This window comes from Microcaecilia unicolor, chromosome 2 (genome assembly GCF_901765095.1).
Source record: "Microcaecilia unicolor chromosome 2, aMicUni1.1, whole genome shotgun sequence".
NCBI lineage: Eukaryota > Metazoa > Chordata > Amphibia > Gymnophiona > Siphonopidae > Microcaecilia > Microcaecilia unicolor.
Window position 1 is genome coordinate 121,938,638 of NC_044032.1, and position 17,286 is coordinate 121,955,923.

At 40.5% G+C, this 17,286-nt stretch overlaps 1 protein-coding gene across 4 annotated transcripts in view; it reads right to left on the reverse strand.

Moving 5' to 3' along the window:
- POLK (DNA polymerase kappa) overlaps window positions 1-17,286 on the reverse strand; it is a 238,105-nt gene that overhangs the window by 28,102 nt on the left and 192,717 nt on the right. For all 4 annotated transcript variants that reach the window (XR_003940991.1, XM_030193266.1, XM_030193268.1 and 1 more), the window contains exon 12: window positions 16,443-16,614. Coding sequence is in view for 3 of the 4 variants with exons in the window: in XM_030193266.1 (XP_030049126.1) it covers window positions 16,443-16,614 (172 nt within the window). In the remaining variant the exon portion in view is untranslated. The remainder of the gene's footprint in view (window positions 1-16,442; window positions 16,615-17,286) is intronic.

Sequence of the window (17,286 nt, forward strand, 5' to 3'; positions counted from 1 at the left end):
CAAAATAACAGAAACTATTTTTAAGAACAGAATTACTAGGCACATGGACACAAGTGACTTAACGGAGAAGCGCCAACATAGATTTAGCAAAGGGAATTATTGTCTTACTAATCTATTAGAAGTTTCTGAAGATACAAGAATGTAGATAAGGGAAATGTAGACAAGTACCTCTAGATTTACAGAATACATTTAACAAAATTACTCAGGATACACCTTAATATAAGTTTTGCTGGATGCTCTCAGCAGGACAGTCCCTTACAAGGACAGATTTTACAAGTAAGGGCTTTTCAGCTTGGACATGAGATGACAGTGAAGGGTATGGTACAGATTTACAGAAACATGAGTGGTAAAGAACAAGTTAATAGAAAATAGCTTTTACTCTATCAAACAATACTAAGACTATAAGACATTCCTTAAAACTAAAACAGCAGAACCCAACTGATGTTTGAACTTCAACACCGGATACTCCAATAATAAAGTTTCAGGAACTCTGACTGAATTATAAAAACAATGAGAAAAGCACTGAATTAACAATTCAGAAGCATTCCCATATAAAACCTGAAAAAACAAACAAATAGTTTTAAAAACAATTCACGCCCAAACACAGAGCCAATGTTTTTCTTTAAGATGACCAGCGGCACTATTGTACTTTCTTAAATTAAAAATCAACTGTACCGCTATGTTCTGTAAAAGTTGTAACTTAGTTAACAATTTACTACTAATCCAAAATACAATGAATTACAATAAAGCAGATTAGATACAATCAACATCTGGACCAACAAAATAAAATGTGACTTTTGAAAGTATGATCTTACCAGCCTCAACTGGCGTAAATGGAAAAAAGACTTTTTCCAAAACTGATTAATCTGGCTTCAAAAGTTAACAAGTAGTCCAAAATGACACCCAGAACCCTAGATTCTTTTTCCATATTTAAAGTGATTCCATTAGGCAGTACGAGGTTAAGAGGAATATCTTTCTCAGAATTAGAGAACCACAGAACTTAAGCTGATTCAATTAAAGAATATGTCCAACAGCCCATTTCTGAATTTTGTTCATAGCACAGAAAATTTTAGATGTTTATTTTAGTGTAGAACATACACGGACCAACATTAAAATATCATCAGCGTAGGAAAATAAACATTCACCCTCATTTATAACAATGTGCGAAAGTTAACTCATAAAAAGATTAAACAACATAGGGGACAATGAAAGGCACTCCACTTGTAGATACCCAACTCTTCAACATTAACAAACAGTATAAGATCTATTCTTCAGAAAATCCATGAACCAGTTTAATACTGAGCCAGACAAGCCCAACCCCTCGATCTGTTCATCAACAATCCATGATCCACTGAATTAAAAGCTGACAAGATATCATATTGAAATAAAATAATCTGTTTACCCCTACTTAAGTATTATTTAACAATGGTAGTTAGCACCAAAAGAAGAGACTCAGTGCTACGTTGAGATCTAAACCCAAATTGTGTAGAATGATAACATGAATATCTAGCAATATATGTAGATAACTGTTAGCTAACAAGTGTTTCCAGTTTAGTAAGCGGAGGGATCCCCGCTATCGGTCTAAAACTGGAAGTGATAAATCCAAATTCTGAGCTTTTGGTATAAGAGTGAGTGCAATACAACTCATCTGTACTGGAAGTTTCCCAGACACCAACAAACTATTGAAAAATTATAGTAATTGGTGGATTAGCAAATAAATTAGAAGGACAGATATCCAACAAACATCAACAAGATGACATTTTTGGAAGCAGTGATTGAATATCACTAATAATAACCCTATAATTGATCGATAGCAATATTTGCCTCTAAATCGGAATCTAGAACTGAAAAAATGAGGATCTATTACCTGCAACTCACAAAATACTGGGATCATTAGTTTGTTTCAGCATGACATCTCTTATGTTAAAATTCACTTCCACACCACACCACATTCATTTTTTTTTTTAACATTATAAGATGATTAAAGATGAGATGCTTCCTTTTATGGCAAAGCCTCGTAAACTTGTCCTGGTGACCCCACAGCCAATTAGGTTTTCAGAATATCCACAATGAATCTGTATATTATAAATTTACATACACTGGGTCTCAGATGAATACAAATTCATCTCATGCATATTTACTAGTACAATTGCAAGGGATAAATCCTTCTTCCAATTAGTTAATCTGCATTCAATACATCAATGTTAAACTAATTTATCCATTACAAAATATTTATTAACAAAAACCTTTCTCCACACAAACACATCAAATCTCCAACAAACCCACCAATTCATCCAGTCCAACCACAGTTAGTTCTCCTTATAATGTCCAAAGTCCCAAATGATCAAATCGATCAAACAACTTTCATAAAATAAAAGTTGACAATAGTCCAACTGTAGTCAGTTCTCCTGATATTGACCAAAGTCAAAAATGACCCAATCGGTCGAACAAAGTTCATAGGATGAAAACCGCAACGCTCCAAGATGTGCTATCAGTGTGTGCAGATTAAAGATGCCAATCCTTCCACTGGTAAATCCAATGTTAAACTTTATCCAATATCCAACCTTCACAGTTCATAATTATCCATGGAGATCATCCGATGTTTGCTGATTTCCTTATTCGTCACTCACTTCAAACAGGTCCCGGTCTCAACACAGGCCGTGTTTCCTTTTTACTTCATCAGGAGACCTTACACAAACATCTCACATTAATCTCATAATCCTAAATTCAACACTCAACCTACTATTATTCAAATGTATCTTTTTTTAAATTACCTTTACCTGCTCCATTAGAGCGTCTGGTGCACCAAGGACTACTTCCAAATCCGGTACAACAAGCTACGCAAGTCGCATAGTTTCACACCACACTTACTCCTTTATACTGCTATTAATAGAGATTAATCCACTTCCTTATTAAGACCATATGGCTCCACAGTCTTCCAATTATAAATCATACGTTGTTCTCTACGAACCAATTCCCTCTCAGGGTTTCCCACTCCACCTTGCAACTGAAATAGAACTACAAACTTCAAATCAGCAATCGTGTGATTCAATTGTAGCCAATGACTCACAAGCGGAGTTTCCACTTTATTTAACCTAATGTTGCTAACATGCTGAGCTATATGCATCTTAATTCTATGCGTAGTTTCACCAATATACCACAATTGGCATGGGCAACATATACCATAAATTACATTCTGAGTGTTACAATCTGTCCTAGGTCTTAAATAAAAGTATTTCCCCACAGATGGAACCCACACTCGATCAGTACACATAACATGCTTACAATAAACACATGTATTACACTGTGTATGTCCATTTAGCATCCCCCGCTCTTGCTGTATCATCAATCTTTTCTTAGACAATAACTCTCCAATATTCCGATCTCGCATACATGAAAATCGTGGCTTGTTATTTAACGCTGGATGCAACGATAACACTGACCAATGTTTCATTAAAATATCTTGTATCAACCCTGTTTGCTTGTAAAATGGGAGTATACAATTAATATGCCAATCTTGATCTTCCCTGCTGCCCTTCGGAATATCTAACCAACAGGGATGTGCATATTTGGCACGTTTATAAGCCTTGCTGATCGCTTGTGGGGGATACCCACGCTTTTGAAACCTATCCGCCAACAACTTAGCTTGTTGATTATATCCCTCTTGACTATCAGGAGAACTGACTGCAGTTGGACTATTGTCAACTTTTATTTTATGAAAGTTGTTTGATCGATTTGATCATTTGGGACTTTGGACATTATAAGGAGAACTAACTGTGGTTGGACTGGATGAATTGGTGGGTTTGTTGGAGATTTGATTTATTTATTTATTGCATTTGTATCCCACATTTTCCCAACTATTTGCAGGCTCAATGTGGCTTACAGAGTTTGGTTATGACATAATCATTCTGTGATGTCAGTTACAATTAGTAGTGTTCAAAGATTAGGTAATGGAAGAGAGAAGGAAGTTGTTAGGCAAGGTTGAAGGTGGACTGTGATAACTGTGTGGATTGGTGAGGTAATTTTTGTAAGGCTATGGTTTCTCTTTGTAGGCTTTCTGGAAGAGATGTGTCTTCAGGGATTTGCGGAAGTTGGTTATTTCGTCAATAGCTTTCAGTGTTGTAGGTAGTGCATTCCACAGCTGCGTGCTCATGTAAGAGAAGGTGGTGGCGTGTATCAGCTTGTATTTTATTCCTTTGCAGCTGGGGAAGTGCAGATTGAGGAACTGGCGGGATGATCTTATGGCATTTCTGGGAGGCAAATCCACAAGGTTTAGCATGTAGATTGGGGCGTCTGCGTGGATGATTTTGTGTACTATCGTGCAGATCTTGAATTTTATTTATTTATTTATTGCATTTGTATCCCACATTTTCCCACCTTTTTGCGGGCTCAGTGTGGCTTACAATACATTATGAATAATGGAAATACAATTTGTTACAATTCAGGTTATGGATTACATTGTGAAGAGTTAAACGAGACAAAATCAAAATCGTTAAGGAATAAATCAATTGAAAAGAACATTGAGACATTGGAAGGAGACAACGGGAAATTAAGGGGCGCTATATGTAGCATATGGTATACATTTTTCTGTGAGTAGAGGTATGGGTGTGGTGAGATTAGGGGTTGAGAATTCATAAGTGGATGTATTGATGTATTACTGAACAGTGAGTGTGAGCTTTATGTGTTTTGGTTCTTTCCGTAAATTTTATCAAAAAGATGTGTCTTCAGTGATTTACGGAAGTTGGTTTGTTCGTAGATCGTTTTCAAGTTCCGCGGCAGTTTGTTCCAGAACTGCGTGCTCATGTAAGTAAAGGTTGATGCGTGCAGCGTCTTGTATTTCAGGCCCTTGCAGTTAGGGAAGTGGAGGTTGAGGAAAGTTCGGGATGATCTTTTAGCGTTTCTGGATGGTAAGTCGATTAACTCAGACATGTAGGCTGGGGCTTCGCCGTGAATGATTTTGTGGACTAATGTGCACACTTTGAAAGTAATGCGTTCCTTGAGTGGGAGCCAGTGTAGCTTCTCTCGTAAGGGTTTTGCACTTTCATATTTTGGTATTCCGAAGATGAGTCTGGCTGCTGTATTCTGGGCTGTTTGAAGTTTCCTCAAGATTTGCTCTTTGCAGCCTGCGTACAGTGAGTTGCAGTAATCCAGATGGCTGAGTACGAGGGATTGTATTAGGCTGCGAAAGACGGATCTTGGGAAGAATGGTCTTATTCTTTTCAGTTTCCACATGCAGTAGAACATCTTTTTGGTTGTGTTGTTTGCATGGGTTTCGAGTGTTAGGTGTCGGTCGATAGTAACTCCAAGGATTTTTAACGTTTCTGAGATTGGAAGGCTTAGGTTAGGTGTATTTATGGCGGTAAATTCATTTGTGTTGTATTGGGAGGTAAGTATCAGGCATTGAGTTTTTTCTGCATTTAGTTTCAAACGAAATGCATCTGCCCAGGTGTTCATGATGCGTAGACTTTGGTTGATTTCATTGAAGATTTCTTTGATGTCTTGTTTGAAAGGGATGTATATTGTTACATCATTGGCATAGATATATGGGTTGAGGTTATGGTTTGATAGGAGTTTTGCCAAGGGGGTCATCATTAGGTTGAAGATGGTTGGTGAGAGAGGTGATCCTTGTGGTACCCCACATTCAGGTGTCCATGCAGCAGACATGGCTGAATTTGATGTGACTTGGTATGAACGTTGGGTTAGGAACCCCTTGAACCAGTTTAGGACATTTCCTCCCATGCCAAAATATTTGAGTATGTGTAATAGGATTCCGTGGTCTACCATGTCGAAGGCACTAGACATGTCAAATTGTAGGAGGAGTATATTGTTGCCGGTTGCAATCATTTGTTTGAATTTAGTCATGAGGGTAATTAATACTGTTTCCGTGCTGTAATTCGATCGGAATCCTGATTGGGCATCATGTAGTATTGAGTATTTGTTTAAATAGTTAGTGAGTTGTTTAGTTACCATTCCTTCGGTTATTTTGGTTATTAGTGGTATGGATGCTACTGGTCTGTAGTTGGTTATTTCCCTTGCGCTTTTCTTTGTGTCTTTGGGTATAGGGGTGAGTAAAATTTTTCCTTTTTCTTTTGGGAAAAGTCCGTTTTGTAGCATGACGTTTACATGGTTTGTTAGGTCTATTATGAATTGTTGAGGAGCTGATTTCATGAGGTTATTTGGGCATATGTCTAGTTTGCAGTGGGATTTGGCATATCTTCTAAGTGTTTCAGAGATGAGGTCTTCTGATAGTAGTTCGAATTCGGTCCAGGTTCTGTCTGCTGGGTATATTCCGTCTTCTGGGTCTAGACAATCTAGGAGTGTGGCGTATTCAATAGGGCTGGCAGGTATTTGGAGTCTTAATTTTATTATTTTCTCCTTGAAGTATTTCACAAGGTTGTCAACGTCTGGTATATCTTTGCTGTTGTTTGTGACTGGTGTGGTGTCTAATAGTTTGTTCACGAGGTAGAAGAGTTTGTGTGTGTCTTTGTAGTTTGGTCCTATTATTGTCTTGTAGTGTAGTCTTTTATTCTGTTTTATGGTATATTTGTATTTCCTCCGAAGTAATTTCCAGGCATTTAGTGTTTGTTCATCTCTTTTTTTGTTCCATGCCCGTTCTAGTTTCCTGACTTGTGTTTTAAGCTTTTTCAGCTCTTCGGTGAACCATGGGTTTGATTTTTTTCTGTGTGATGTTCTGGTTTGGATTGGGGCAATTTTGTCTAATGTTGTTGTGCATAAATCGTCCCATTCTTGGAGGAATTGGATGGTGTCAGCATTGGTTGACCATTCGTTCTGGTAGATCTGTTGCCAAAATGTTGTGGGGTCTATTTTTCCTCTCATGGTGTATGTTGTTCGCTCATGTTTATTGGTTGTGTTTATGTGTGTTTTTTGCCAGTTGAGAGAGACATTTGCTTTATGGTGGTCCGACCATAATGTAGCGATGCGTTCCTTGAGAGGGAGCCAGTGGAGTTTCTCTCTTAGGGGTTTTGCACTTTCATATTTAGTTTTTCCAAATATGAGTCTGGCGGCGGTATTTTGGGCTGTTTGGAGTTTTCTGATAGTCTGTTCTTTGCAGCCAGCGTACAGTGCATTGCAGTAGTCCAGATGGCTTATTACCAGTGACTGTACCAGGGTAAGGAAGATATATCTTGGGAAGAAAGGTCTTACTCTTTTGAGTTTCCACATGGAGTGGAACATCTTTTTCGTTGTGTTCTTCACGTGAGTGTCGAGTGTGAGGTTTCGGTGCATGGTAACTCCGAGAATTTTTAGATTTTGTCCGACAGGGAGAGAACAGTATGGTGTGGTTATTGTGGAGTAGTTGTTTTTGTTGTGTTGTGAGGTGAGGACAAGACACTGAGTTTTTGCTGCGTTGAGTTTCAGCTGGAATGCATCTGCCCAGGAGTGCATTTGGAGGCTTTGGTTGATCTCGTTGGTGATTTCGTTTAGATCATGTTTGAATGGGATGTAGAACGTGACGTCGTCTGCATATATGTAGGGATTAAGGTTTTGATTGGCTAGAAGTTTGGCTAAAGGTATCATCATTAGGTTGAAGAGAGTTGGTGATAGGGGGGATCCTTGGGGAACTCCACATTCAGGTGTCCATGGGGGTGATCTGTCCGTATCTGTTGTTACTTGGTAAGATCTTGTGGTCAGGAATCCTTTGAACCATTTGAGAACTGTACCTCCTACTCCAAAGTATTCTAGTATATGTAATAGTATTCCATGATTAACCATGTCAAAAGCGCTGGACATGTCGAATTGTAGGAGGAGTATGTTGTTACCAGTTGCAACTGCTTGTTTGAATGAGTTCATTGCAGATATTAGTACCGTTTCGGTGCTGTGATTTGACCGAAATCCTGATTGAGACTCGTGTAGAATTGAGTGTTTATTTATGTATTCAGAGAGTTGCTTCGTCACTATGCCCTCCATGAGTTTGGTAATGAGTGGAATTGATGCTACTGGGCGGTAATTGGTTAGGTCCATTGTGTTTTTCTTAGCATTTTTTGGTAGTGGGGTAAGTAAGATGTTTCCTTTCTCCATGGGGAAGAGACCATTTTGAAGCCTGTGGTTTATATGATCTGTGAGGTCTTTTTTGAATTGTTTGGGGGCGGATCTTATTAGGCTGTTGGGGCAGATGTCTAATTTGCATTGTGACTTGGCGTATTTTCCAAGCCATTGTGAGAATTCGTTTGACGATATCATGTCAAAGTTGGTCCATGATCGATCTGCTGGGCTTTCCCCAGGTTTTGGGTCAAGACATTCAAGGATGTTTGTGTGCTCAGTAGTGTTGGTAGGTATCATGAGTCGGAGCTTTATGATTTTTTCATTGAAGTAATTCGCAAGATTGGTTGCGGATGGGGTTTCTATATTGTTAGAGGTAACCGGTGTAGTATTTAGGAGTTTGTTTACAAGTGAGAAGAGTTTGTGTGTGTCCTTGTAGTTTAGTCCTATTTTGGTTTTGTAGTACGTTCTTTTAGTGTGTCTGATAGTGTATTTGTATTTTTTCTTTGTAGCTTTTTCCAGTCTTTGAGTGTTTGTTCATCTTTTTTCTTGGTCCATGCTCGTTCTAGTCTTCTGACCTGTGTTTTTAGTTCTTTCAGTTCTTCATTAAACCATGGTATTGATTTTTTTCTATGTGAGGTTCTGGTTTGAAGTGGTGCTATGTTGTCTAGTACTGTTCTGCATGTGTTGTCCAATTCTTGAAGAAATTGGGGTGAGTCTGTGGGTGTTGTCCATTCGTCTGTATAGAATTGTTGCCAGAATGTTGGTGGGTCTATTTTGCCTCTCGTAGTGTAGGTTTTCTGCTCTTGTTTTTGTTGTGTCTTTTTTGTTCTCCAGCAGAGGGAGAGGTTTGCTTTGTAGTGATTGGACCATGGCATGGCTGTCCATTTTGTGTCTATATGTGTGAGATTAGGTTCTGATGGGAATTTGTGGGTGATAATATCTAATGTGTGTCCTTTATTGTGGGTGGGTTGCATGTTTGGCCAGTGGAGCTCCCATAGTTGGAGGAATTCCTTGCATTCAAGTACATTGCTTGAGTTAGTATCTTCAAGATGGAGATTGATGTCTCCTGCTATGAGAAGGTCCTGGGTGGAAACCCAAATATTCGATATGAAATCCATAAATTGTGTTTGTGAGTCTTGCCAATTGCCCGGGGGTCTGTAAAATAAGATTAGGTTTAGGTGATTACGTAGTTTGGGGTGGTTGATTCTGACTGAGGCTATTTCAAGTTGGGGTAGTATAGATTCTGCTGTTGTTGTGACTGTGAATTGAGATTTATAAATTATTGCTATGCCTCCTCCTCTTTTTCCTTCTCTTGTCCAGTGGGTAATTTTGTATCCTGGGGGACAGAGCTCTAGAATTATTGGATCTTTGGAGTCATGGATCCAAGTTTCGCTAATAAGTAGAAAATCGAGATGTTCATCAATAATCCAGTCGGTTATGATTGTGGTTTTATTAACTGCCGATCTGGCATTGATGTAGCCTATTTGTATTAGTTGGTGATGTTCAACTGGGCTCCGGGTAGTGGTAATTCATATCAGTTGTCTGTCTTCTTGGTAGGTGGGTTTGTTGAGTTCTTTCCTTCCTTTCTGTTGATGGTGTCCGTGGATAGTAGGTTCTTCATGGCTTTTTTTTAATTTTTTGAATATGCATGTTGTGTGTGGGTTGCTTGGATGGTTTGTGAAGTGTGGGACTATTATTGTCTGTGCTCGGGATTATGAGTATGTGTTGGATTAGGGTGAGACAGTAGATCGTTAGAAATAGTGTGCTGGAGTTCATATCAGTGTTTGTTTGTGAATTAATTTGTGTATTTAGAGCATTAGAGTATGTCAGCTCAGTTATCAAATCATGATATTGTTGCATTGAGGTTTAAGAAAGGCAGATTACAGTTCTGTATACAGTATCAAGCTATGAAATACAGGGTTTAAATTACAGTTCCGTATGCAATATCCTGTTCTATATGCTATGAGATGCAGCAAGTTTTACATTACAGGGACTGTCTCTCTTTGTTAAATTGTACAGCGCTGCGTAACCCTGGTAGCGCTCTAGAAATGTTAAGTAGTAGTAGTAGTAGTTCAATATGCAATATTATGCTATCAGATGCAGATTTTAAATCATAGGTTTAATGCAGATTTTAAAGCATTCGTTTAAAGCAGTTCTATACGCAATATCATGCTATTGGATGCAGATTCTAAAAAAGCATAGGTTTAACACAGATTTTAAAAGCGTAGGTTTGGAGCAGTTCTATATGCTATATCATGCTATAGGATGCAGATTTAAAAAACAAAAAAAACCATAGGTTTAATGCAGATTTTAAAAGCATAAATTTGAAGCAGATTACAGTTCTATCTGCAGTATCCTGATATGAGATGCAGATTACCGGTAATTAAGCAGATTAAAGTTACTTCATTCAGAACAAGGCGGATGGTTTTATGAAGTGCTGCAGCCTATCATCAGCAACTCTCAGCGGGTCTCCTTCTAGAGATGTAAGTCTGGAATTGGTGGAGAGTCCATTAGTTCAGTCTAGTACCCACCAGCGGCGGTACTGTCTCGATCTTGGATCTCGGCAGCACAGGCTCCACTGTGCGAATAGGTCGCTCTCACGCGGGTCCTTGCCACGGTTGATGTTGGGTTGGGAGATTGTGTCCGCGTGGGTCTCCTGGTTCTCCAGATCTGTCTGGGAGGCCTATGATCCGGTGTCCTGGCGTATATTCGAGTGTGCGGCGCTTTTCCCTTCTCTACTCGATCCATGCGGTCGACTTCTCCCTCCGTTTCGCGTCTCCCGGGTGCAGCGAGGTTTCGATGGTCTCTCCGGTGCACCGGACTTGGATCGCAGGAGTGCAACCTTGTGGCGGTCACCCATTGAGGCCGTCGGTCAGTGAGATTGATCTGCCTTGGCACAGCTGGATTCCAATACGATCGGTGTACCAGACTTGGATCGCGGGAGTGGAACCTCGTGGCAAACCTCGTGGCGGTCACCCGTTAAGGCTGTCAGGCACTGAGGTCGATCGGCCTCGGCACGGCACGGCACGGCAGGATTCCAGTTCGATCGGGGTTGGTCAGGATGGGTCGAGGCCTCGAGGTGGGCAGACAGCTGCGGTCAGCTTCGGGTTCATTCGTCTGTGCTGGGGTTCCGTGAGGTCGTCGCTATTCGGTATTCCACTAGTCTGTTCCGATTTGACTCCGGTCCGTTCCAGCCCGGTTGCAGGGTTGCCCAGATGGTCTAGGTGGGTTTTTTTCCCTCAGGGCTTCAGGAGCGCGTTACTGAGCTCCTTACCTGTCGGCCATCTTCTTGGTTTGTGTGGAGAAAGGTTTTTGTTAATAAATATTTTGTAATGCATATTTACTATGGATATCCTGAAAAATTGACTGCGTGTAGGGTCACTAAGTCAGGTTTAGGAAAACCTTCTTTATAGAACGGGCTTTTCTTGTTCAAATCTGAAAAGTCTCCAAGTCCTAACAGCAATACTGTTTGTACACCGTAGACCCATTAAATATATATTAAGGTTGAAAAACCTACAATGTACTACATTCAGAGGCAAAAGTGGGCAACAACTATGGTCTTTAAGGGCCACCAACTGGTCAGATTTTTAGCACAACCATAACGGTGCCTGAAATGGTATTCAAAGATGATGAGCCAGAGAAACTGAATGAATGAATGAAGTCTCTGTAAACCTGGCAGATGTAATGGGGCAATTTGAAAAATTGAAGAGTAGTAAATCACCTGGAACGGATGGTATTCATCCCAGAGTACTGATAGAATCGAAAAATGAACTTGTGGAATTATTGTTAGTAATATCTAATTTATATTTAAAATCAAGAATGGTACTGGAAGATTGGAGGGTGGCCAATGTAACGCCAATTTTTAAAAAAGGTTTCAGAGGTGATCCAGGAAACTATAGACCAGTGAGCCTGACATCAGTGCCGGGAAAAATGGTAGAGCATATTTAAAAGCATGGATTAATGAGACAAAGTCAACATGGATTTAGTGAAGGGAACAGTGGCGTTCCTAGGGTGGCTGACACCCGGGGCGGATCGCCGATGCGCCCCTCCCCCCGGATGCAGCACGACCCCCCCCCCCCCCCGGCGAAACGACGGACACCCCCCTCCGGTGCATTGTTACCTGCTGAGGGGGTGCCGCGCATCTGTCGGCAACGCTCGTTCCCTGCTCCCTCTGCCCCAGAACGGTTCCTGTTCCGGGGCAGAGGGAGCAGGGAACGAGCATTGCCAACAGACGCGCGGCACCCCCCCAGCGGCGAAATGACGGACACGACCTCCCCCCGGCGAAACTACACCCTCCCCGGGTGCATCTTTACCTGCTGGGGGGGGGGGGGGGTGCCGCGCGCCTGTCAGCTTCACTCGTTCCCTGCTCCCTGTGCCCCGTAACAGGAAGTAACCCGTTCCGGGGCAGAGGGAGCAGGGAACGAGTGTTGCCGACAGACGCGCGGCACCCCCCCCCCCCCCCCCAGCGGCGTTCACCCGGGGCAGACCGCCCCCCCCCCCCTCCTTGGTACGCCACTGGAAGGGAAATCTTGCCTCACCAATCTACTACATTTCTTTGAAGGAATGAACAAACATGTGGATAAAGGTGAGCTGGTTGATACCGTGTATCTGGATTTTCAAAAGGCGTTTGACAAAGTATCTCATGAAAGACTCCAGATGAAATTGGAGAGTCATGGGATAGGAGGTAGTGTACTATTCTGGACTAAAAACTGGTTAAAAGATAGAAAACAGAGAGTAGGTTTAAATGGTCAGTATTCTCAATGGAGAAGGGTAGATAGTGGGGTTCCCCAGGGGTCTGTGCTGGGATCGCTTATTTTTACATATTTATAAATGATCTAGAGATGGGAGTAACTAGCGAGGTAATTACATTTGCTGACAACACAAAGTTATTCAAAGACATCCAAATGGCAGATGACATTTAATGTGAGCAAATGCAAAGTGATGCACGTGGGAAAGAGGAACCCAAATTATAGTTATGTGATGCAAGGTTCCACATTAGGAGTCACCAACCAGGAAAGGGACGGGGATCTAGATGTCATCATTAATGATACGTTGAAATCCTCTGTTCAGTGTGCGGTGGTGGCAGCTAAGAAAGCAAACAGAATGTTAGGTATTATTAGGAAAGAAATGGAAAACAAAAATGAGGATATTATAATGCCTTTGTATAGCTCCATGGTGCTACCACACCCTTAATACTATGTGCAAATCTGGTCACCGCATCTCAAAAAAGATATAGTGGAATTAGAAAAGGTACAGAGAAGGGTGACGAATATGATAAAGGGGATGGGATGATTTCCCTATGAGAAAAGACTAAAGCAGCTAGGGCTCTTCAGCTTGGAGAAAAGACGACTGGGGAGATATGACAGAGGTCTATAAAATAATGAGTGGAGTGGAATGGGTAGACATAAATCACTTGTTTACTCTTTCCAAAAATACTAGGACTAGGGGGCACACAATGAAGCTATAAAATAGTACATTTAAAACAAATCAGAGAAAATATTTCTTCAATCAACATGTAATTAATTCATTGCCAGAGAATGTGGTAAAAGCAGTTAGCTTAGCGGGGTTTAAAAAAGGTTTGGATAGCTTCCTAAAAGAAAAGTCCATAAGCCATTATTAAGATCCACTGCTTATTTCTAGGATAAGCAGCATAAAATGGACTGTACTGTTTTGGGATCTTGCCAGATACTTGTAACCTGGATTGGCCACTGTTGGAAACAGGATTCTGGGCTTGATGGACCTTCAGTTTGTCCCAGTATGGCAATTCTTATGTTCTTATGATTAGGTAAGAGATAAATCTGCATGTAAACTGCCTCCATAGTATGAGAATCTATTTCACCTATTACACCAGAGTTATTCTGACAACCTGACTGTTTGGTGGACTCTTAGGGATTGAAGTTGCTAGGACATGCTTCAGGTAATGAAAATCAAAACACATGTGCGGTATTCATCCAGCAAGCAAACACAACCAAAATAGTTTTTACAATGGAATTAAAATGTTTTAAACCATTTTTAATATTAGTTATTTTCCAAAGATATACTAAAACACATCCTACTTTTTGACCTAAGGAAGTATGAACTTTACAAACAAAATTAAGGGTTTGAGGTGATCTTGTAAAACTGGTAAATGGTATTTAACTATAGGCTGTGCTATGTTCACTCCTGACCATGAATTAAAATGTGTTAAGATGCACTAAGATTTCTTTTAAAGTGATAACAAACTTTAAGTTCACAGGTAAGCAAACATCGCTGATGAACTAGTTCTGTGAGAAACTTAAATGGGGATGGAGGAACAAACAGAGAAATGTAAAGTAGAGGTACTGGCTAGTGGTTAACACTCTGCAGTTTGAGTCTCAAGTTAAATCAGCAATAACTGGACAACAACAAAATTGTTCTTCTTTCCCTTCAATATCTTAGGCACTTTCATGCAGTCAAAGTTCAAAAAACACGTATCCACTGTATCCAACAAATCTAAATTAAAATGAAGCATCTTTCTGCCAGAATCCCTCCTCACATACCTCCTTTCCTTTAAAAGAAAAGGCAGAATTGGCTGAAGATGCACACTGAAAAGGCATTTAAAATAGAAATTTAAAATTATTTTAATGGTTTTCAATTGATATTATTGGCAACCTGCTAGAAAAATGATAATTCATGGAACGGTGTTTGCTGCGGTGATATTCCCTGTAAGAGTGAAGCAGAATATTGGATTAAAATGCAACAGTTTGATGAACTGGGAGCTTCTGCATTTTGAAACAGATGTGGGCTTCATAATGAATAGTTCTGGTCCTGATATTCAAAAGAACTTATATATTACTGTAATGCACTCTACACTGGTCTGACTATAAAGGGTCTGCATCAGCTCCAATTGATTCAGAATGCTGCAGCAAGACTAATAGAAGATTGTGAGCGATGTGACCACATCACACCATTTTTGCAAAGACTTCACTGCTACCATTAAAGGAAATGGCCCAGAGCACTTGAACAGGATCTCTTTCTACATATCTCCAAGGTCACTAACAGGCTCATTTTCGAAAGAGATGGACGTCCATCTTTCGACATAAATCAGAACATGGAGGTCCATCTCCCAGGGACGTCAAAATCGGTATAATTGAAACCCGATTTTGGACGTCTCCAACTGCAGTCTGTCAGAAGGATGTCCAAATCTCAAGGGAGCGTGCCAGGGGTGTGTTCAAGGCGGGACTTGGGCGTTCCTAAGACATGGACATCTTTCAGTGATAATGGAACAAAACAAAGACGTCCAAGACTAAAACTTAGATGTTTTGAGCTAGACCTGTTTTTATAACGAATAGCTACAGTGGGAATTGAACCCACTTCCCCAGGATCAAAGTCTGCTGCACTAACCACTAGGCTACTCCTCTACTCCACACAAGAGGTACCCCAAATGACCAGATGACCACTGGAGGGACTCAGGGATCACCTCCCCTTCCCCCCCAAATCACAAAACATTTTTTCCAAACAGCACTTTCAAAAAGAAAAGAGAGACTTTTTTTTGTAGAAAATGACCTTTCCTGTTCTGATTTTGGACATTTTACAAAAAACATCCAAATTCAGATTTAGATGTCATATACAAAAATGCCCCTTGTGCATTTGACTTGCCCAAAGTCACAAGGAGCAGCAGTGGGAATTGAACCCATGTTGCCAGGATCAAAGCCCGCTGCACTAACCATCAAGCCACTCCCCCTCTGTTTTGGATGTCTTGCATTTGCACGTCTTTGTGTTCAAAAATGGCCGAAAGTCAAAGACGTCCAAATTTAATGACGTCCTTGGATTTGGACGTCTTCAATGGTATTTTCAAAACAAAAGATGGACATCCTTTTTTCGAAAATACGGTTTTCCCCGCCTCTGGATTTCGACGTTTTACAAAGACGTCCAAATCCAAACTTAGATGTTTCTTTCGAAAATGCCCCTCTAAGGCCCTTCCAAGTAGTATTTCTAACCACACCCTCTCCAAAGGACATCACACAATGAGATAGCCGCCAATGAGACTTCTCCAGAGTAGCCCCCACACTCTGGAATGAACTCTCTGAAAGGATTTACTTAATACAAGACTATCTCTACTTCAGGAAGCAGGTGAAAACTTGGCTCTTCACCCAGGTCTTTAATGGAAGAAGTAACTAACTTGCTAGTCACACACACACACACACATACACACACAAGGAGTCACACCAGCTACACATACTATAGTAGGACATGTTTATCTACTCCTACCCTAGCTAAGAATATCATCCTATATGCATAGCTGACATTTGTATTCAGCGCTGCTGGCTGTATGGATATGGCTGCTGAATATATGTATTTTTTTAACAACACAACCTGCGTTTTAAAATATACGCTGACCTCAGAATCTGAATACTGAACGGAATGTCTTTTCTCTTAAAAGCAGAAGAGGTTTTGCAGAAAACACACTTATATCATCTTACCCATAAGCCTTAGTCGTAGGGGTTGGGGAGAAGCAATTTCAATCTCTGCCCTAAGCAGTTCCTTGGCAACTGCAAAGATTTCTTCTTCGGTAGAAACAGCAGACAGTACAGTGTAAGCCCTTGTTTTCACTTCAAAGTTCACATTCTTCAGTTTCAGGGTAACGGTCTTGCCCTACAAAAACATTTTTTTGTAATAATGGCAATAAACGGCAAAGTACTTCATTTATTTGATTACTTACTTCAAATTATTAATTGCCTGCATCACACAGACTCAAAGTGATTCACAACAATACAATAACTTTAAGAATGCATATTCAACCACCACAATAGTTACATTAAAAAGAAAATAAGAAGAACAGACTGATTAATCTGCAAACAAATCTTTTCTGGAGATGGGAAGGCGGTAGAACTAGAGGACATGAAATGAGGTTGAAGGGGGGCAGACTCAAGAAAAATGTTAGGAAGTATTTTTTCACAAACAGAGTGGTGGATACTTGGAACGCCCTTCCACGGGAGGTGGTGGAGATGAAAACGGTACCTGAATTAAAAAATGCGTGGGATAAACACAAAGGAATCCTGCTCAGAAGGAATGGATCCTCAGAAGCTTAACGGTGATTGGGTGGCAGCACCGGTGGTTGGGAGATGGGGCAAATACTGGGCAGACTTCTACGGTCTATGCCCCGAAAATGGCAAGGATAAATACAAAAAAGTAGCACATATGAGTTTATCTTGTTGGGCAGACTGGATGGACCGTACAGGTCTTTATCTGCCGTCATCTACTATGTTACTATGATTTTTAGATTTGAAACTCACTATGCAGGATTTGCCTTCCTGCTACATATCA